This window comes from Rutidosis leptorrhynchoides, chromosome 11 (genome assembly GCF_046630445.1).
Source record: "Rutidosis leptorrhynchoides isolate AG116_Rl617_1_P2 chromosome 11, CSIRO_AGI_Rlap_v1, whole genome shotgun sequence".
NCBI lineage: Eukaryota > Viridiplantae > Streptophyta > Magnoliopsida > Asterales > Asteraceae > Rutidosis > Rutidosis leptorrhynchoides.
In genome coordinates, this window is record NC_092343.1 from 182,769,692 (window position 1) to 182,792,090 (window position 22,399).

At 30.8% G+C, this 22,399-nt stretch overlaps 2 protein-coding genes across 2 annotated transcripts; both read right to left on the reverse strand.

Moving 5' to 3' along the window:
* Positions 1 to 1,145: 1,145 nt before the first annotated feature.
* Positions 1,146 to 4,552, reverse strand: LOC139876666 (protein neprosin-like). Its single transcript, XM_071864025.1, has 7 exons — positions 4,455 to 4,552; positions 4,247 to 4,333; positions 3,845 to 4,129; positions 2,786 to 2,947; positions 2,225 to 2,278; positions 1,948 to 2,094; positions 1,146 to 1,620 (listed from the first exon to the last, which is right to left on the reverse strand). The coding sequence occupies exons 1-7, from the start codon at positions 4,500 to 4,502 to the stop codon at positions 1,225 to 1,227; spliced, it is 1,179 nt and encodes a 392-aa protein (XP_071720126.1). The 5' UTR covers positions 4,503 to 4,552; the 3' UTR covers positions 1,146 to 1,224.
* Positions 4,553 to 5,720: 1,168 nt separating this feature from the next.
* Positions 5,721 to 6,320, reverse strand: LOC139875292 (uncharacterized). The gene has a single exon (XM_071862637.1). The coding sequence runs from the start codon at positions 6,318 to 6,320 to the stop codon at positions 5,721 to 5,723; it is 600 nt and encodes a 199-aa protein (XP_071718738.1).
* Positions 6,321 to 22,399: the final 16,079 nt, after the last annotated feature.

Sequence of the window (22,399 nt, forward strand, 5' to 3'; positions counted from 1 at the left end):
ATAAAATAAGTAAATCTTAAAAGTTAAAATAAGAAAAAGTATTTTGTATTTTTATTAAAAGTAAATCTTAAAAGTTAAAATAAGAAAAAGTAGTTTGTATTTTTATTAAAAGTAAAATCTTAAAAGTTAAAATAAGAAAAAGTATTTTGTATTTTTATTAAAAGTAAAATCTTAAAAGTTAAAATAAGAAAAAGTATTTTGTATTTTTATTAAAAGTAAATCTTAAAAGTTAAAATAAGAAAAAGTAGTTTGTATTTTTATTAAAAGTTAAATCTTAAAAGTTAAAATAAGAAAAAGTAGTTTGTATTTTTATTAAAAGTTAAATCTTAAAAGTTAAAATAAGAAAAAGTAGTTTGTATTTTTATTAAAAGTAAATCTTAAAAGTTAAAATAAGAAAAAGTAGTTTGTATTTTTATTAAAAGTAAATCTTAAAAGAAAAAGTAATTTGTATTTTTGTATTTATTTATTAAAAGTAGATATAGTTTTTATTTTTATTTTGTATAAAATTCTAAAAAAAAATTGTTTAATATATTTCTAAACATTTTATTTCTATATTTGTTTAATTATTAAATACGAATTTTATATAAAAATTATTATTATATTTAGTTTTTATAAAAATTAAAATTTATGATTATTAATTTATAGTTTTTATTAGTTTTATAAATGTTATAATATTATTTATTATTTAGTTAATTATATATTCTATTAACTAAATAACAAAAGTAATATAAATATTATATATATATTCATTGATGTAATTATGTTATATTATATATCATAATCTTATTTATAATATTTATAATTATATTATTTATTTTAAGCGTACGTTTATTCGGTCAACGTTAAATTTATTCGTATATAACAACTCTAGGTATTTTAGTAAAATCGGAAGTCGAAAAGTGAGGGTTGTTATACCATACTATTACTTCGGTTTTCCATCTCAAGTTCTATGATTTTTACTTGATATATACATTTGTACTCTATAAATATTATATCAGTAATACACAATAAGTCAAACATACGGGAATTCATTATTCAACAAAGTATACATCACAGTTTCACTTCACTACACGCATAAGAAGTTGCTGATTATTCAATATTTTACAATTTTACAAGGAAGAAAGAAAACACAAATTTAAACATCATTACATTACACTTCACTACACGCATAAGAAGTTTATAACTTAAAACCGAAAACACTGGTCGATCTACATAGACAATTTATCATGGGCAATTCAAGTTTTGACCCGGTCCACCGTAGTAAAAGTAGCTGCCCCAAAGCTTAACATCAGTGCCCGTGTCCATGCCCGTGCCCGTTTGAATATTATAGCAATTAGATTCTGTTATGATTTTGCCAAAATCTTTAGCATCCCTCAAAGCATTAGATTCATCAACTATTTGAATTTGTCTAAAATAACTTGCTTTTCTAAATCCATTTTCAGGGAATTGGCCGCTACCCATTTGGGTAGTCGTATGCTGCCCGTTTAAGGCTACGTTCACCACCTCTCCACCCCACTCTATCAACGATGCACTTTTAGTTAAGTGTGAAAACAGCGTGGATGGCCAGTATCCTAAATATTCATCTTCATATTGCATCCACCAGTTGCCTTTCTTTCCATCCTACCAAAAAATACATCACATTCAAAACATCAAATTTAAAAACACTTTATGTTATACTACATACTTTTTTGTATGAGTTATATACGGGTAAAGTAATAATTAACAATCTACAAAATGTTCTAAAGATAAAGTGTTCTGATGTTTTTTATAAAAGGTATGAGATTGAAAATTCTTTCAAGATTTTTAAAAGAAAAACAGAAAGAAATGCTTTTAACAACTGAACTTTTTGCCCAAATTCTATCAAAGCTTTTTTACTTGGTTGCAACTTACAAACCTACCTCTACTCCTATTGAGTTAAATGTTTACATGCATGATGAGGAATCTTACCTTCCAGATAAGTAATGTTATAGCTTTTTGGTGACCTTGATACTCTGAAATACTTAGTACGCTGCCCCCAATTACAATCTCATTGTTAGTTTGTATAAACCCTGAGCACATAAGATCATAACACCCTGTTTTTTGATATGCATCACCCTGCCCAAAAAAATTTAAAACTAATTATCATGGGATCCTATGTAGGACAATTAGTAATTGCTAATTACACAAATTAGAACAACGAATTTAAATATGAGTAATTTAATTAGAACATATTTAATGAACTTACAGTCCAGTAGATGAAGAATCTGCTGTTGTAATCCCCATACAATTCTGGGTACACCTGTTTTCGTAGATGGATAGCTTTATGTCAAAATTTGGGTTATGTATCATCATTTTTTATAGAAAAAAGATACACTTGCAAAGATTTTACAAAATATTACTCGTATATAAATACAGTATATAAACAGTAATAAGATAGTAACAAGATAAAATTACAATGATACTCTGTGGTTTGTAGCATATTACTAGTATTTAAATTTATAATTTTTTACGTGAAAAGTCCTTGTGGCTTGCATACGAGGGTAAAACCGAATTTTTTAACAAGCATTAGTCAAATGAGAACTCGTATAACATGTGCATATCATAAGACAGTGCACATCTAAAACATTAAAAAACTAACATAACTAATATTATAATCTAACTTTGTACCAAAATATTGTATATTAATCAGATGAAAACATAAGCGAGAACAAAGATGTTGACTTTTTGACCCATTTCTTGTGACATATCAGTTTTTATGAAGTATATTACAGTATTTGACATGAGGATGAAATTAAAAGGGGGCCACCTGCCAACCAGCTCCAATAGTATTGAGATCAGAATCAAAAGAGCCTCCCAATATCCAAACTTGAGACAAACTTAATTCACTTGATTTCTGAACCATTGGCCTCCAAATATTCATTGTTGCTTTTGTTCCATAAAATTCTCCACGCACATAAGCAATTGCATACTAAAAAGTGTTAGATAATAGGTTAGGCCCAAATCCAATATATGGGTTTGGGTCCATTAGGGTTTCTAGGGTACCTATCATCCTTGTAAGAGAATGAAACCAGTTAATATTATTGTATTATTAATGTCCTATTTATAGCGATACAAGGATGATAGGTACCCAGAAACCTAGCCCACATATTGGATTTGGGGCTAACCTATTATCTAACAAAAAGTTCCAAAATAGCAACCGGTTAAAGGTTTAATTACATGCAAAAGTAACTCCGCATCATCCATTCGAAACTTCTTAGTCGCATTACAATTTTTCGAATAATTGTACATTCTTTCATACTATGTACATTTTCATATAATTATGTATAATAATTATCAAATTAACATAAAGTCAATAAAAATGATAATAAGCCCCACTACATAATTATAAAAGTGAATATTGTAATAATATATGCCTTTACACAAACTAATGTAATCTAATATAATTTGATACACATGTTAATATTTTTTAGAAATTAATGTGGGCATATATATAAAAAAAAATGTTTGTTTATTTTGACATCATAGTATTATAATGATTAAAGTTTAATTTAAAAATTCATGGTCTCAACAGGAAGTGATTTGATCACTTGTTTCTTATAAACTGAGCCATGTAAAAGTCAGATTAATTTAAATAACATCCAGAGGACCAATGTGAAAAACGATAATTTATCAAAAAAATTGATATTAAGAAGGTTAGTCGAAGTAGGCTGTATAAATAGAAAAAAATTTAGAAAATTATAAGAATAAATTATACAGAAAACTAAACTAATCCCATAATAAATTTAAATATTCGCCCAGCCTCAATATAGAAATTTTTTATATATTTGCATATATAAACTTGAACTATTATTGACTTCTATTTTACCTGATAGTGTGGAGTTGCATCATTATTAACGCTTGGGTGAGCAACAGTAGCAAAACTCTTTTTACCAAATCTTTTTACGGAGGTTGCTCTAAGAACATCCTCTTTCTTTGTTCTTCTAATTGGAATTGTCCCTTTTGGGCATTTACCATTTACATGCCATAATTGATCAATTCCTTTATGATCGTCTGATGATGTTGACGATGATTCATGTTTTGAAGTATTCATCTTGGATGATGCTTGGATGTTGCCATCACTTATCGAATTTGGATGATAGTTTGGTCTCATCTGTAATCATCAATTAAATCAAAACCCATTAATTAATTTAATTATAGCTTTTTAAAACAATACATACATACAATATATGCACTAAAAGGAATTAGTATAGAGAAAATGATAATGAACCTGAATAGTATGATTTTTGAGAGAAGGATGATCAAAAGCCGGTTGATGTGAGATATCAATACAATCGATTATATCACCATCTGGACTCTATATACCATAACGCACACATCTCAAATGTTCATATATTTATGCTTAACGTAATTTTCTCAACTGTACATAGAAAAAAAAAAAAATTTAACACGTAGCAAATATATTATATGAATCTAACCTTTATGGATTTAACGGGATGTTTATTTAAGCGCTTCAAGAGATTCATTACTTCAACGTTATCGTGTGAACTAGAAAACTGGCTTCCACTAGCATAGCATAAAGTTGCAACCGTGAACAGATACAGCACAACAAGGACTGGAAAAAGCTTCATATTAGTTGAAATAGAAGAATGTATTGAATTGTAGGTGGGCAATTGCGGTAGTATATATAAGTATGAAAATAGAGTATGGTTATTTCACCACCCGATGATGTTGATGATTATAGTGTTATCAACCATCCTTTTAGTTAATTGCGATTTACTTGAAAACATAGGGTTTGGAGAGTGCGCATAGCACGTCCATTCGAGCTAACTCAAAAAATGCCTCATAAAATACCAAAAAATATTTCCCGCCAAAAGGAAGGGTTGCACACTTTCGTTAAAAAGTGTTTCCGTCTTGAAATACAACAGTCTCACACTTTCATATGAATACATAGTTTTTACATATAAACACTATTGGGTCCTTGCAATAGGTGTATTAACAATTCAATAAGAAATTAACGATTAATTATAAAGTTTGAACAATAACAAGTGCATAAGACCAAAAACAACGCAGCGTGAAACTGAATCCGTCACCCAACCTGGCACAATCTGACGCCCCCGTGACGCCCCCAACGCAGCGTCACGGCTGACGCGTACGGGGCGTTAGCCACATTTTAAACGAGAAAAAAAAAGCGTCAGGCATGAACTGTATGTATTTATAAAAGAAATTAAAGCAGAATACATAAAGCAGAATTAACCACTATCAAACCCAATTTCCCAATATATCCCTCACTACTCCAAGTCAAAAATAACCACTATCTTCATTAGGAATCTGGCTCCTCATGTTAACCATTTTTCCCTATCCAACGTGTTTCGATGGTATGGAATCATCCAACGAATTTCTCGAAGGCGAGACAGAAATTTCGCATTTCAAATTTCAAAACCGGATACCTGCACCCTGATCTAAATAACATACAACATGACATCATCATCATTATCAAAAAATGATAGAATCTGAGTGATGAAGCAAGGCTAGTGTCTCAGTGTAGAAGCTCATATACGTGACATCATCATCATTTAGCCAAAGATCTTCCACATTCTGAGCAAGGATCATAACTTCAAGCGAGTAATCTTCACAAATATCCATCACATTGATAATAGGTTCACCATTCTTCCTAAACTCAAGTGCATTTTAATAACACCGTGATTCATCTTCCACACATCACAAGGTTTAGAATCCATCAATCACAAGACAGACAAATATTCGGTGGAATGTGCTAAACTATCCGGTAGAAATGCTTCACCAAATTCTTCACTTTTCAAATCAAATGAAATAATCCGATTATGTCTATTTTCATGACCAAAATCAATTGCATCAAAACCATGAAAATAAATAACCCCGTTTATAAAAACATGTCCCAACAACAATCGTACCGGTTTAAAAGGAATCTCGATAGATAAACTTCTACAGTCCCCCGAGCTTAAGGTAAACACCTCAACTTCCCAAGAAACACAATTTACAAGCTTAGTTACTGATTTATGAATATGTGTAATAATCTTAACAAGCTTAGAATCACTAGTGTTAGGACAAACTCCAAAACCGATAACAACACATCCGTACGTCATATCTTTCACATTTGGAATAACAATACCAACTGATTTTCTAATGGTAGGATTCCATAACACAGCCATCATTGTTTCATAGTCATTGTATATATCATGACATACACCATAATAACATATTATTCCATCAGAGGAACCAAGTTTCCTCGCTTGCCGAAGTCGATTGAGAGTCACTGGAACAGTAGGGGAAAACTTGTGTAGTGGAAACCTATCATCATCCATAATCGAAAAATATTTTGACATTGAATTTTTATATGAGTAGTAACTTACGAGTAGATGATGCGGCTGATTGTTGCACAGGCAGTTGTCATGGATAAACTTGGAGCAGTCAGATTAGTGATTTCCATGGTTTAGATACTGAACTGAATCTAATCAGCGATTTGATTGGAAGCTTTTTGATGATTTCCGTTTGGATGTGGAATAGTAAGAGATCAGACATTCTGATTTCGATTTTGATTTTAAATTGGAACTGGAATTTGAATTTGATTTCCGTTTGGATGTGGAATAGTAAGCTTATTATTAAAGTTTAATCAGAGCGTCAAACTGGAATTGGAGATGGATGTGTACAAGTTGTATAATTCAGACTGTCCGTCCATATATAAAGCTAAATGGTGAGTCGGTGACGTTACCCAGCAATAAGCCCAACTGCACTTTCTTATTAAACTTAATGTGATCAGATGGGCCGAAGTCAGATTAGTTTTGGCCCATTGTTTGTGTTTTGATTTTCAAGTGGTACTTTGTACATATAATAACTCCCAATACTCGATACATTTTGAAAATTTGTTGTTTCAAAAAAATTAAGTTTAATTGTTTAACTAAAAACCAACTAGTATTTTTATTAGCAGAAGATAGTTATACAAATGGGTTTCAGTTGCCTGTATTGTGTGCTGTTTTAGGATAAATAGTCTAGTAATTTTAGGTTGCGTTTTAGCACATCATAAGATATTAACCCGCTAGTTCATGTTTCTGAAGGGATGGATCCAGGAAATCTACCAATTGTCCGACATTGGTTGCTTAAAAAAGACAATCAGGTCGGCCGAAGAGTACTGCTCGTATACCGTCCAAAGAAGAAGACAAAGACGATTTCAAATCTACAAGAAAATGCAGTCGTTGCTTGGAATATAGATAATGTCGATTAGTTTGCACATCACATTATGATCTATCAGATCGAATACAAAAGTTAAAGTACAAGTCAAAAACAAAGGAAAAGCCGAGGGCGAAGGGGAAGGGGAAATATGAAGAGTCATGCTCGACCCAATTTGACTCGACTTACAATTTGAGTGAGGATAGCTTCTTCAGTTATTTAGATGTGTTTAAATGTCATAGATCTATTATGTTGGTTATGTCGTCTCTTTATGTCTTGTGTTATTTGTTGTGTAATAAATGGTGTGTGAGATAATATTTATTATTTAAATGCACTTTTATTTAACTGAATTAGATGGCCGACTACAGTGAAAATACAAAACACACTTCTAACATACAAAACGGAAAGTGAAAACTACTCAAAAGTAGTATAATGTTGCCTTACATAATCCCAAACATAGAAATAATCAAACATTTCGCTATATTCAAGTTCATATTGTCTTTCAACTCGACCCCTAAGTTCTTGTGAGCCTTCCAATATGTTACTCCTATAACTTAATCTTTGCCATATGGCATTCCATTGACAATAATGTTGCATTAATTGGGACCATTTGCACCTTAATTGGTCCATTGTTTGATTAATTCTTAGACCTCTTTGGTTAAAATTTAATCGTAACCAAGGACCAAAACTCAACACGTGATAATTGAGTGTTTTTTAGATCTGTCGAAAAGTTAACCAAAAAATTACATAACAGTAGATCATCCTTTACAATGGAAGAAATGAACTAGACGTATTCAATATAGGAATATAAGATTAGAAGTAAAACTGTGTTGAAATTAAAAAACTGGGGAATTAATTTATAGGGTTGAAAACCCTATCTGAAAAGTCAAAAAAATATTATTTACAATAAATAAATAAAATCGTATCTAAAATCCAAAAAATCTTATCTCAAAATCTGATCCAAAATAATGTATAAATATTAGATTCGACCACCATATTAAAATGTTCGACCAGATAGATAGTCTGAAAAAAGTCTCAGAAAATCTTATCCAAAATATTTGAAAATCTTTATCTAAATAAATCTCATCCTTTAAATCTTATCTAGACTTTTCCTAATTTTCACATTATAAATACATCCATTTTTTACTCATTTTTACACCAGACAAATCATAACTATTTCTTTCTCTCGAAGTTTTCAAATTCTATCAATTTTCGCTTGTTAAGTTTTTATAATTAGAAATGTATTGTGGTGGTCAATCGAGGTCAATCGTAACTGGAAGTTGTCAAATGGCACTTCCAAACCGCCCAACACGTTGTAGAGAGTACCAAATATTTGAATTTCTTGGCATAGATAATATAATAAATGATAACTTTGTCGTTTTTCCTGAACGTGTTCGGGAGTTCTATAAACGTTTCGAAGATAAATGTCGTGCAAATCATCATTTTAATCTTAATGGCCAAGGTTATGAAATCATCAAAATGCATCCGGTCTCCCAACCAATGGTATCAAATTTTACTCTAACACATTTGATTTAGTTATCCTCTTGTTTCTCAGCAGAATACCGATGTGGACATAAAAGATATTACAGAAAGTGTTGTTAGTTATTTGAATTTTGAGGGCTGTAAAAATGCTTCATTGAATATAGTTTATCAACTAAAGTCTCAAGCAAAGCAAATTTATACAGCCGTCCGGAGCAACATAACTTGTCGGACATGCATCCGAAGATGATGATGTGCAAGTTATAGAGGCACTAATGATTTATTAGATCATGAATGGTACACCATTTGACGTTGGAAACATCATCCTTAACCCGATGCATGACGCTAAAGAAAGACCCTTGTATCCATTACCTATTGGAATGTTGCTTATGAAGCTATATAATTCTCTTAGCCTACCGGAACATGGTGAATCTCAAGCCATACCTAGGGATGGTGGTAACTGGTCAACCAATGTTATGCTTTAAGACTAAGTGTTTTTTTTCTATTGTTATTTGATATGAAATAAATGTATGTTGCTAATGTGTACCATTCTTGATATTATGGTAGTCGACCACATTTTTGGTCGCCTTCTTTGTTTGTTGTTGAACATGTATAGCAAGCTAGTTGACCAGGCACTTTACAAATTGTAGTCGACCACCTTGCAAATAAGGTGGTCGACCAAGTTAAAAGGGTGGTCGACCAAAATGATGTTCTAACGAATGGTATATATTGCCAAAAAAACAAAAAAAAAAAAAAATTAAAAATTAAAAATATATATTGTTTGAAAACTTCAAAAAATGTTTATTTTGGTAAATTCCCCATCAATTTATTCGCTAGAAGCAAGGCAAGTTATGAAAATAAGCAGGAAAAAGTTTAGCAAGTAGAAAGGTAGGTAGAAGAAACTGTGAGAGAATAGTATGATTAAATCGATTAAGGGGAAGAATGTTAGGATAATCAATTTGATGGATAACGGGCCACTAATTAATATTGGATTTACTATGAGACTTCAAGTAGGTCAATTCACACGAAGATAATTCCATCCCACTACCGTGATTAGTGGGCTCCAATCTATGTACAACCCGGTATGTGCAGGAATCCAATTGTAACAAGTAATCTCGCATTAGCATGTAGTGGCTATATAAATATAGCATGTCATAGTAGTTTTAGTAGCAAGAAAAGTCACGGTGTAGTCTCCTAATATATAGAAAATTACAAGTTATTGTGCGATTTGCTTTTTGTACAAAAGGCATGTTCCAAAATAACAGTAATATGAATATATGATAACTAAAAGGACTTATCGTATAAACATTATTTTCAAAAGTTTTTTCACCGATATATAGGTACTGTTCACCTATATAGGTATTCACATATGTACTTAACCCATTTTGACCTCATAGTTAGAGAGTTACCTCGATACCCCTGTTGACAATGACCCTTTAATTTTTAATTCTATTATATCCTTCAATTTAATCAAAAATACACATATTAACATTACACATCACATAAATAATAACCAATCAACTTTAGTTTGTTAAACAGATGTGTTAAAAACACGCTGTGACGACCCGGAAATTTCCGATCAAAATTTAAACCTAATCTTTATATGATAACATTATTCCGACATGATAAGCAATAAATTTTGACAAGTTTTAAAACTTTTGAAATGAGTTTCATACAAACAATTGACCAACCATTTATTCGACGATTCACGAACGTCATAACTTGTAATAAATATATATATTAAATATATCCATATATATATATATATATATATATATATATATATATATATATATGGATATATGGATTATATCTAACTTGAATATATGATAGTTAAGTATCTCATTAAGTATATTAATAATTGGTTTTATATATATAAATTGAGACTACTAACTTGAGGGTTTCGAAAACAATATATATATATATATATATATATATATATATATATATATATATATATATGTAACATTTAACGACGTAATAACCCTTATGTTAAAATGAATATATATGTATTGATTAAGATGTATTAATACACTTTTGAAGACTTAAATACATATATTAACATAAGTATATTCAACAAAGATAGCTATACTCGTATTCGCATTCTATTTCCTCATGAATTCTATTCGTATTTTTACGGTATTTTTACTCGTCTAATACGCAGCTTATAGATGTATAACTATTGAAAAATACACTCCTTAGCAGCCCCATTTTTGGATCCTAGCATCTTTTGTCTTGTTAATGAGTCATGAGACAAAAATTCACAAGTTTACTAACCATTTTGGCAACATATGACTCCATTATTAACTTAAAATTCGTCCATATGTACCACCCCATTTTTCCATTCCATTTTCTCATTCTTTACTCCAAATTACTCTCTCAAAATACTTCTATCTTCATACTAGATCATCACCAAGCATTTTTCTCATCATCTAGCTTCAAAATTAAGGTAGAACACTTCTTAAAACTCTTGTTAAATTCCTACTCTATTGCTATCTTAATCTTAATAAGTTTATAAAACTTGTAAAAACTAGAACTTGTTTTGGTGGAAACCAAGCATGTTTATAAAATAATGTAACCTTACTAACTTGACTTTAAAAACACTTATTTATATGTATTATGACATTATATTAAGTTATTATAAGAATTTATAACTTGTATATATGTATAACACCTTAGAACTTAATATACAACAATTGGTCTCTTTCTGTTCTTGAAAACTGTTTTGACACACGAATTTAAAAGCTATCTTAAACTTTGTTTTAGTGCATATAAATCTGGATATATGTTAATATATATGAATCAAGATTTCTATAATTTTTTCATGATTTTAGACGAAGTGAAAGTATTTTTCAAAAATTCATTAGTTGACTGACGACAGATTTTATCCGAATCTGTCTACCGTTACAAGTTAAGGGCATAAGCCTAACTTCGACTATGAAACCAAGAATTTTCGATTATGTTTTGAAAACAAAACATATTAAGGAGTCTCCAGCAACTTGATTCATTAAAAACCATGTAGTAACAAATAATTTATGAACTGAAAGTTTTGGCTAAGATTAATGTTGTATGCTTAATCAATCTAACTAGAAAACTATGATAACTAAGACTTGGGCTATTTTCCTTGATAACACCTATTAGTGCATATGTTAATAACTATAATATAGAAGGAAAATTAAAAATATTGAGTTTAGCTATTTTTCATAGCCTACAGACTGTTCCTATGACGAATTATTGAACTGTGAGGACAGATTTACGCATCTGTGAAAAAATGAAATTTTAACTAACATATACTCCGATTCAGAACATATGCCGATTATGGTTGGTTATAGGAATCAAATACCTTTCCAATGATGGCTCTTACACCTATAGAAGTCGAACACACTATGAGAAATACCTATCGGGAGTTGACTATTTAAAATCAGGAAATCTATATAAAATTTAGAATAAGACTAACAACTAATTACTAACTTAAACAAGTAAAAATATTATATAATTAATATATAAACTTGTTTTATCAATATTATATGTTAATAATATTATTTAATATATATAATTGATATAGGTTCCTAAATCCGAGACAAACCATGCACTTCTTCAGTGCCGTCATATACATAATTGCTACGAAATACAGTAATGTGAGTTTCATTACTCTCTTTTTATATATATTTTTGGGCTGAAAATACATGCACTGTTTTATAACTGTTTTACTAAATGGACACAAGTACTAGAAACATATTCTACGTTGAGTTGTACCACTTTGCATATTTTTCCCTAATAGCTTGGTAACTAACATTTACATGTTGTAAGAGCATGTAAGCGCGGATCCTATTGATAGATCTATCGGGTTTGACAACCCCAACCGGGCTAGTCGCTCTAGTATCGTAAACGGTTGCATAGTACTTCATTTTTACTACACTTGGTACAGTGTAGGGAGATTTCATAATAAAGGAAATATGCCACATTAATTGTTAAGTATGGTTACTGAAGTGCTCAACAACTTATAGAATACTTTTATACACTTGCGTGTATACGAATATTTATGGAAACTGAAATCTTGTGGTCTATTACTATTACGGAAATGATTGATTATGATAAACTAATGAACTCACCAACCTTTTGGTTGACACTTAAAAGCATGTTTATTCTCAGGTATTAAAGAAATCTTCCGCTGTGCATTAGCTCATTTTAAGGATATTACTTGGAGTCATTCATGACATACTTTGAAAGACGTTGCATTCGAGTCGTTGAGTTCATCAAGATTAATATTAAGTCAATTATAGTTGGATGTAATATGAAATGGTATGCTTCCCGTCAATTTTTTATGTAAAGAAAGTTTTTCTTTTAAAAACGAATGCAATGTTTGTAAAATGTATCATATAGAGGTCAAATACCTCGCGATGTAATCAACTATTGTGGATCGTTTATAATGTATATGAACGGGTTATTTCAGTTGGTATCAGAGCGGTGGTTGTAATGACCCGGAAATTTCCGATCAAATTTAAACTTAATCTTTATATGTTTCCGACACGATAAGCAAAGTATGCAATGTTGAGTCTAGAAAATTTTGAAACGATGTTCATATATTCAATTGACCTTCGACTGCTCTCGACGATTCACGAACAACTATTTGTAATTAGATATGTGTATAAATATATAAATAGATAATTGAAGATATAATTTGAAATATTATATGTTGTTGTTATTAAAATTAATTATATAAAGTAAAATAAAAATAGAATATTATAATAATTATTATTTAAAACATATCTATATATAAATAAAGCATATTAAAAATAAATATTAAATGATTGTAGACTAGTTGATGTTCTGATTGATTTTAAGCAACTTAAATTCAAACTTATATGATTTTAAAATAAACGGTGATTCGAAAATGAGTTCTATAAATTTTAGGCTTATTAAAAATGTATTTAGGATCTAGTTATTAAATTTTAACACTTTTTATATTTTACCCATAAATGAGAGGGACAGTTGATGTAATTTTTATTAATAAATTAATGATCGAATTTTATACCATAATGATTGAAATAAATAAAGGAATTTAATTTAAAAATTTCGAATTTTTCTTAAAGACTTTTATTCGCCACTGAGTAACAACGGTGTACAAAATAATAGTCCGTAAAAACTGTCGGTAGATAGATTACAAAACCTTGACTATTTCTCTCACACGTTTATTATATTATTAATATTATATCTCAAATGGTCCCGTGAATTGATTTAGGAATTGAAATGATATTGTTTTTGTAACTGATTGATTGATTGAGAGTATCTATTATTACATTAAACTATTTCTTCCACTTGTTTCAATTATTTTTTTTTCCATGAACTTAATTTACTAGATAGTCACTGTGCTCGATTGGTATTATTGTCGAATCATGAAGATATATAAAATACGTATACATATGCTTTATCTTTTATTTCCTTCTATATTATATTACTCTCTTCGTTTTTGTTTTGCACAACACCCTCAACCTTCCACCACCATGGTTCCACCATCAACAATCACCTTAAATCATCCACCTCTCTTTCATCACTCTCACTAGCTATTACAGTTACCAATTGTTTCATGTTTCAGCTATTTAAATCGAAACCACAGACAACCTCCACCACTTTAAATCACTACCTTTATGTATTTTCGTTTTTATTCTGTTTCGAATAGACCAAAACAGCTATCCATTGATTGCTACTACTTTTCCTTTATTTAAGAGATAAAGGAGTGCTATTTTATTTATTCATAGCTGTCAAGGATTAAAGCGAGTAGAACCCACTTGCTATATGATTGAACGTACTCGTTATAATATTAGTTGTGGTAGGGCCTAAGAGAATTAGCATTGGGTCTCATTATGCGGTTTGTTATATCCCAATTTCTCTTCCTTTTACTAGTGGACCGAAAGAATTGAGCCACATAGTTTTAATATGATTTGAACCTTGGATTACCATTTACAAAACGCCATACGTCCACCACCTTTCTTTTGTTGATAACATCAAAAAAACCATACACCACTCAACCATCATATGTACTGTTATAGCCTTTCAAACAGACCCAAACACCATCCTAGCTGCTGAAACAATTACCATGATCGATCCGTTCACTGTTATATTGTCATCCAAAAAACCCATTTGTAGTTCTACTATTGATCGCTGCTACAACCCGCTTTGAACCACCATTAAAACACAGTGTACGATGATGAAGAAAATTACTTGTTTCAATTAAACTCACCTGCAAACTCTGTGTTTCGATAATCTCCATAAAACCGAAACCTATATATGTGTTGCTTCGTGAAATTTATACAAACTGAAACCTCATCGAAATACTGCTGCTGCTACTTCTTTGTTTCCTGTTTCAAACGTATCCCAACAGATGGTATATCGTTGTTTATATACATATATATATATATATATATATATATATATATATATATATATATATATATATATATATATATATATATATATATATTTTATATAGAACATCACCTTACCTCTATTGAATACCAAATTGGTGTTACTACTTTTGCTTTGTTATTAAATAAATTCAACCACAACTTGGCTATGAATTCCTTTTTGTTGGCCGACACCTCTAAACCAAAACCTCACACAAATCGCCATCACCTAACAAACCTAGACAACCACCACCCTTGAAGCAACCATCCGTACCCCTTGATAACCATCTTCAAAAACCATTAGAATCACCACCATAACCGTCGCTGTTCTACAGCCATAAACGCTATGGAACCTTCATAAATTGCTACTGTTATCTATCTTAATCTATTCGCTTCTCTCTTCCTTTTACGGTTTCTGTTTCTAATACAGATGATGGAAACATTGAAAGATTAATTAGTGATGATTATGTTTGTGGGATAATGGAAGATGATGGATGTTAGATGTCACGATGAGGTGTGATCACTGGATTCACGATTGACGGCTTTATTCCCACTTCTATCAATTACAGCGTATATTTTTTTTTCTATTCTAACGGACCAAATTAAATAACCTAATCTAATGATATTGGGCTTATTTAGTTATGAAGTGTGGGCCGAGGGGTTTATGCTTGGTGGGCCGAAAACATTTATGATCTGTTGGGCCGAAGAACGGGTTAAATATATGAAGGTTTGATATTAATCAGTATAACGGGTGTGGAGTAACGGTTTAGGGGTGTCTGTGTCTAGCAAGAGGTCGTGGGTTCGATTCCGGGCAATGGCACTTATTTTTTTTGGAACTTTACTTTGAGGTAGTTATTTATTTATTTATTTATTTATTATTGTTATTCTCTTATTATTATTATCATTATCATTATCATTATTATTATTATTATTATTATTATTATTATTATTATTATTATTATTATTATTATTATTATTATTATCTAAGAAATATTAGATACATAAAAATATATTTGCTACATAATATATTAGTATTATATAAAAATTATAAAATAAACGTATTAACACTAATTATATAAATATTTACATATAACAAACTATTGATTTTCAACATAATACTAATCACACACACACACATATATATATATATATATATATATATATATATATATATATATATATATATATATATATATATATATATATATATATATATATATAAAACTATCTAAATATTAGTTATTTTAAATGAATATACAAACTAAAAATATAAGATATATAATTTAAGATATAATATATAAATTTGTTCGCCTACAATTATGTGTGTTAATATATACATAAATGCTATAGGTTCGTGAATCCGAGGCCAACCCTGCATTGTTTAGTTGTTCAATGTCATTATATGTATTTTTACTACAAAATACAGTATGGTGAGTTCATTTGCTCTCTTTTACTCTTTACATTTTTGGGACTGAGAATACATGCGCTGTTTTTATAACTGCCTTATTTAAATGTTTTTGAAAGATAGTTTGAACTGCGAATACATGAAATGCTTTTATAAATGTTTGACGAGATAGACACAAGCAAAACATTCCTCGAATGAATTATTATGCAGACAGAAGTTCTGCGAATTATTATTGAATTATGTGGACATGATAATTGCCACCATCGAATTATGTAGACATGATAATTGCCACCAATTGATATGAATGTTATGTATCGAGAGAATGATTTTATACACAGGTTGTGTGTATGTTATTTTTGTGCACGAGATATGTGTACGGTTACTAAGATTTATAAAAGATGATTTCGTACACGAGAAAAGTGTACTGTATTTAAAAGATATCGCATGTACATTACAGGTGGGTATAGGGTTCGGGCCCATTTGTACCATGCAGGATTTAAATCTTGCGGTCTATCAAAATGATGAATTTTATTGTTTTACGATAAACCTATGAACTCACCAACCTTTTGGTTGACACTTGAAAGTATGTTTATTCTCAGGTATGAAAGAAATCTTCCGCTGTGCATTTGCTCATTTAGAGATATTACTTGGAGTCATTCATGACATATTTCAAAAGACGTTGCATTCGAGTCATCGAGTTCATCAAGATCATTATTAAGTCAATTATAGTTGGATGTATTATGAAATGGTATGCATGTCGTCAACTTTCAATGAAATGAAAGTTTGTCTTTTAAAACGAAGGCAATGTTTGTAAAATGTATCATTTAGAGGTCAAATACCTCGCGATGTAATCATATGTAATGTTCTCGTCCATATGGATTTGGTCGGGGCACTACAGGTGGTATCAGAGCGGTGGTCTTAGCGAACCAGGTCTGCATTAGTGTGTCTAACTGATAATTCGTTAGGATACATTAGTGAGTCTGGACTTCGACCGTGTCTGCATGTCAAAAGTTTTGCTTATCATTACTAGTCGGAAATCATCTACTTATCATCCTTAGAAAATTACCTGCTTATCCTTCTTAGTCTAGACACATCTTAATGCATTGATTGCATGAATAGTGTATAGACAAAACTCATATCTTAGCGTATCTATTACTGTAGACTTTCTCTGACACGTTTCCTTAATTTCATCCGTAATCTGCGGGATCTTCTGTACTATGTATAGGTATCCTATGTAATTCAAATATCATCCGATATCCGAAAATCATTTCATATAAAAAAAATCCTTTATTCAATTGCACGCAATGGAACTCACAACTAGTTCAAGTCCCTCGGATTCCGATATGGAGTCCCACTCCAGCTCTGAAAGCAGCGTCACCAAAATGAATCAATCAATCAGCTATCCCCAATTCATCTGATGAGTTCGTAGTCTACTCAATCATTGAAGACAAGAAGAAGGCGATCCTTTCCACCAACCAAATTCACCTTTTTGCGAAGAACCTGAAGCATTTACCGGTGAACCTATTATAAACATCATTTTCACCCTCATTTTCTTAATATCTCGCTATGATTATATAATATCTCAAATTCAAAACCTTATTCACCGCTTGTTCCAACCGCCAATCATCCCAGAGTAATAGAAGAAGTCAACGAGCTTCGCACCCGAGTTGTAGCCTTGAAAAATATAGTGCAAAATGTACCAGCTTCAGCAACATCACCGGCACCAACAGTACCACTAACAACCCAAGTTTCAACATCACACGCCTCAACATCGCAATCTATACCTCGAGCATAATATTCGTTCTACATCTTGTTCTACATCGGTTATCTTCATTCTACATGACGTTCTATATCATTGATCTTCGTTCGACATGATGATTATGTAATCTCTAATATTTTAGAGATTATGTACTCTAGTTCTAACCGTAAATCGGATGAGTTTAATATCATATTAACTCATTAACTCCATGATTACATCTGAAGAAAATATATATGCAAGTATATTTTCATAAAGATTGTAAAAAAAAAAAAAATTCTTTTGTACAAACTGTTAATGGTGAAAATATTTTAACGGGTAGGTAATACCCGAGGAATATTTAAGATTTCACATTAATAAGTTACACTGTACATCCTTCAGTTCCGATTCAACAGTCATTTTCTATCCTACTTACATCCACAGATATATGAATCCGCTCACCACAGAATAATCATTTTCATTCAAATTTCATATTTGGATTTTGACCTATCAGAATCCAACAAGTGGCATAATGAAGAAAACATTTGACGGAATAAAATTTGTTAGAAACAAACAAATTAACTATGAGGAATTTTGTTAAGAATCCACGCTAACAAAATCCTAGCTAACTGTTCCTAGCTAACTGTGGACTAATCAACTGAGGACTACCAACAGTGGACAATTAAAATGAATTAAAATATATATTTTTAACATATAAAACTAAACAATACTTCAAGTTTGCCACTTGATTTCATCTGAAACCTCATTTGTATCTTGACGATTCCAATTTGCGTTCAAACCTTTCATAATTCTTGAAAATACCTCAATCGAAAGGATGAATCAACCGCACTTCATCTACGGAAGAAAAGATTTACGCATATAGTTATGCACCTGAAAAATTCTCGGAACCTGTATAAAGGTTTAACACGTATCTGTGCTAGCTTCTTTGGCATTGTTATTCTCGAAAATAACAACTCAATTTATTTTCAAATTACCCAATTTTGTGACAGCTCCTGTCATAACCCGTCCTTAACCATAAGAACATGTTAGATAACGTATGATTTCATTGCGAGGTATTGACCTCTATATGCGACATTTTTAAAAGAGAAACTGCATATATTATACATTACAAACCATAACCATTATTTTTGTTACAAGCTTTAGACAATAAAAAGATGATTATCGTTTAGCGATAATCTTCGACTTACAAACTTTACATATAATGATAACAACACGATTTCGAGCATATTTTACAACACAAATCCTTGGGTATGCAGTTTTATTTTTGACACAAATATGCGTACGCAAGATCCTGCTCAAATTCAACATAATGCAGCGGAAGCTTTAGTAATCACCTGAGAATAGACATGTTTTAAAAGGTCAACATAAAGTTGGTGAGATATAGGTTTAATGCCGGCAGCAATATATATATATAGACCACAAGATTTCGTATATAAACAGTTTAATAAAAATATTCTAAGTGGTTGAGCACTTGGTAACCATACTTAACATTTAATCACGTCGCATATTCCCTTTATTATGAAATCTTACTACACCGTACCAAGTGTAGTCACGAAACGAAGTACTGTGCAACCGTTGAATACTGGTCGTCCAGTCCGGTTGGGGTTGTCAGGCCCGATAGATCTATCAACAGGATTCGCGTTTACAATACCGCTGTAAATAACAGTTACCAAGCTACAGGGAAGTATGCCAGTGGTACAACTCAACGTAGAATATATTTTTCAGTTACTTGTGTCCATAACGTAAAACATAAAATACATGTATTCTCATCCCGAAATATTTAGAGTTTAAAAGTGGGACTATATACTCACTTTCGTCTTGAAGATATATATATAATTTGACTTGGTCTCCGGTTGATATCACGAACCTATCCATATATAATATATCAATACCTTTTATTTTTAAACAAACGTCACATATATATACTTGTTATACTTTTAATACTTTGAATAATTCCTTAGTCCGTAGTTAGCAGTTCGTTGTTAGTAATTCAATTTTAATGGTTCATTTTTAGATGTTTAATATACCCGCAATGAAATAAATAAAACCCCCAACGAAATAAATAAAACCCCATCGTATATGTATTGGTCGAGATTAATCTTGACCCATGGTACCGGTGTTGTCAAATGACGTGTTGCGTACATAAAGTACCGGTGTTGTCAAATGACGTGTTGCGTACAATCATGGGATCTTATGATTAATCTTCTCGTGTTGTTTACGGGTGATCCTGAACCATATAAAATTGAATTATAAGTACATATATATAAAATATCATGTTAACTTAAAAAGATGTGATTTATTTAATTTTTTCCCAATTATTTTCGTGGCTAAACTAGTCTTGGATATCCGATTTTGTTTCGGTCATAGTTTCTTCGTTACAACTCTGTTTTCGTTGATTCAACTTGCCATCTCCTTGGATCGAGTCCCTCTTTAAGACTATGAACTGTAAATACCTTAGTTTGTATTCAAAATCACACGGCATAGGTCAAACTTTAGTGAAACTTATGAAGTTAATCATTTTCCATCATGTAAACAACCTCAAATGATTATTTTTCTAAAAATACTTATACTTTGAGTTAAATCATGAAATTTTTATGTGTTATCATATTCATAGTAAAAATCATTTTTCCAGAAAATAAACCTCCAATTCAAAGTTTAAGATGGTTTTTAATTATCCAACCCAAAACAGTCCCCGGTTGCACTCCGACGTCGTAAATTCAGTTTTTAAGGTGTTCTTTGAAAAACCAAGTTATACCTTGTTAAGTTAGCATATAATTAAGATATGTTACAGGTCTTGAAGTATTTTAAAAGTTAAGTTAGAAGGATCTATTTAGTTTGTGAACAAGTTTGAAATCATTCAAACTATGTTCTAGTTTATAAACTCTTATATATATAGCTTTAAATATATGAATTGAAAAAGAGTTGAAGTAGAGTTTTTACCTCAAGTTTAAAATGTAAAGTTGCTGGAAAGAAGTAGTAAAATAAAAGTTGAGAGAGTTCTTGCAAGTGTGTGTGAAAATTGGAAGTAAAATTTGGAAAATGAATGTGTAAAAATGAGTTAGAAATGGTGCTTATTTATAGGCTTGAAAATTTGGTTTTTAGTGAAAATATCTAAGATAAGTTAAAATTTATTATGTCATGAATGACATATTATTCCAATAATTGAAGATTTCTATTGGTATATACCAATAGTAAATACTTCTAGAAGCTGTGTATAGTACCCTAGATATACGTATAGGATTATTGAGGAAACGGAACGAGAATTCAAATATAACTATCTTTTGTAAATATACTTATATTGTTTTATGTATAAAAGCCCTTTAAAAATGATTAAATACATTACTTATACGATATATGTATAAACATTATAAATCATCAGTATTTATGTCAAATAACGTTACGTAGGTTATTGTTTTGAAAACTTAAGTTAGTAGTTTCAAAATATACTTATGACTTTTTGTTATTAATACAAAATGAGATATTAAAACATCCTTAGATCATGTTAAATATGTATGTATAATTATCATATATTGTATAGTTCGTGATATCATCGGTCAAACTAGACGATCAAACGTTGTGTAAAACTCTTTTCAAAAACATAAGTCTCAACAATTTGGATTTCTTATCATGTTGGTAAGGTTTAATTTATGTAAATATTAATCTCATAAGTATAGAACGATCGGAAAAGTGCGGGTCGTTACAGTACCTACCCGTTAAATAAATTTCGTCCCGAAATTTTAAAATTGTACCTATTTTGCGTCATCGAGAAACAAGTGTGGATACTTTTGTTTCATCTGATCCTCTCATTCCCAAGTAAACTCAGGACCTCTTCGAGCATTCCAATGAACCTTAACGATTGGTATGTTGCTCTGCTTGAGCTGTTTAACTTCACGATCCATGATTTCGATTGGTTCTTCGATGAATTGTAGTTTCTCATCGACATGGATTTCTTCAAGAGGAATGGTGAGGTCTTCCTTTGCAAGACACTTCTTAAGGTTTGAGACGTAAAAGGTATTGTGTACTCCGGCGAGTTGTTGCGGTAACTCGAGTCGATAAGCTACCGGTCCAATGCGTTCGATGATCTTGAACGGGCCTACATATCTTGGGTTCAGTTTACCTCTTTTACCGAAACGTATTACACCTTTCCAAGGTGACACCTTTAGCATAACCATG

What these genes read in the sequence shown, in the direction of transcription:
- LOC139876666 (XM_071864025.1), bottom strand. Translation starts at nt 4,502, where the DNA reads ATGAATCTCTTGAAGCGCTTAAATAAACATCCCGTTAAATCCATAAAG. An exon ending in ATCCCGTTAAATCCATAAAG is followed by an intron (nt 4,334 to 4,454) that starts GTTAGATTCATA and finishes TATGGTATATAG; the next exon opens with AGTCCAGATGGTGATATAAT. An exon ending in TCAAAAATCATACTATTCAG is followed by an intron (nt 4,130 to 4,246) that starts GTTCATTATCAT and finishes TGATGATTACAG; the next exon opens with ATGAGACCAAACTATCATCC.
- LOC139875292 (XM_071862637.1), bottom strand. Translation starts at nt 6,320, where the DNA reads ATGGATGATGATAGGTTTCCACTACACAAGTTTTCCCCTACTGTTCCA.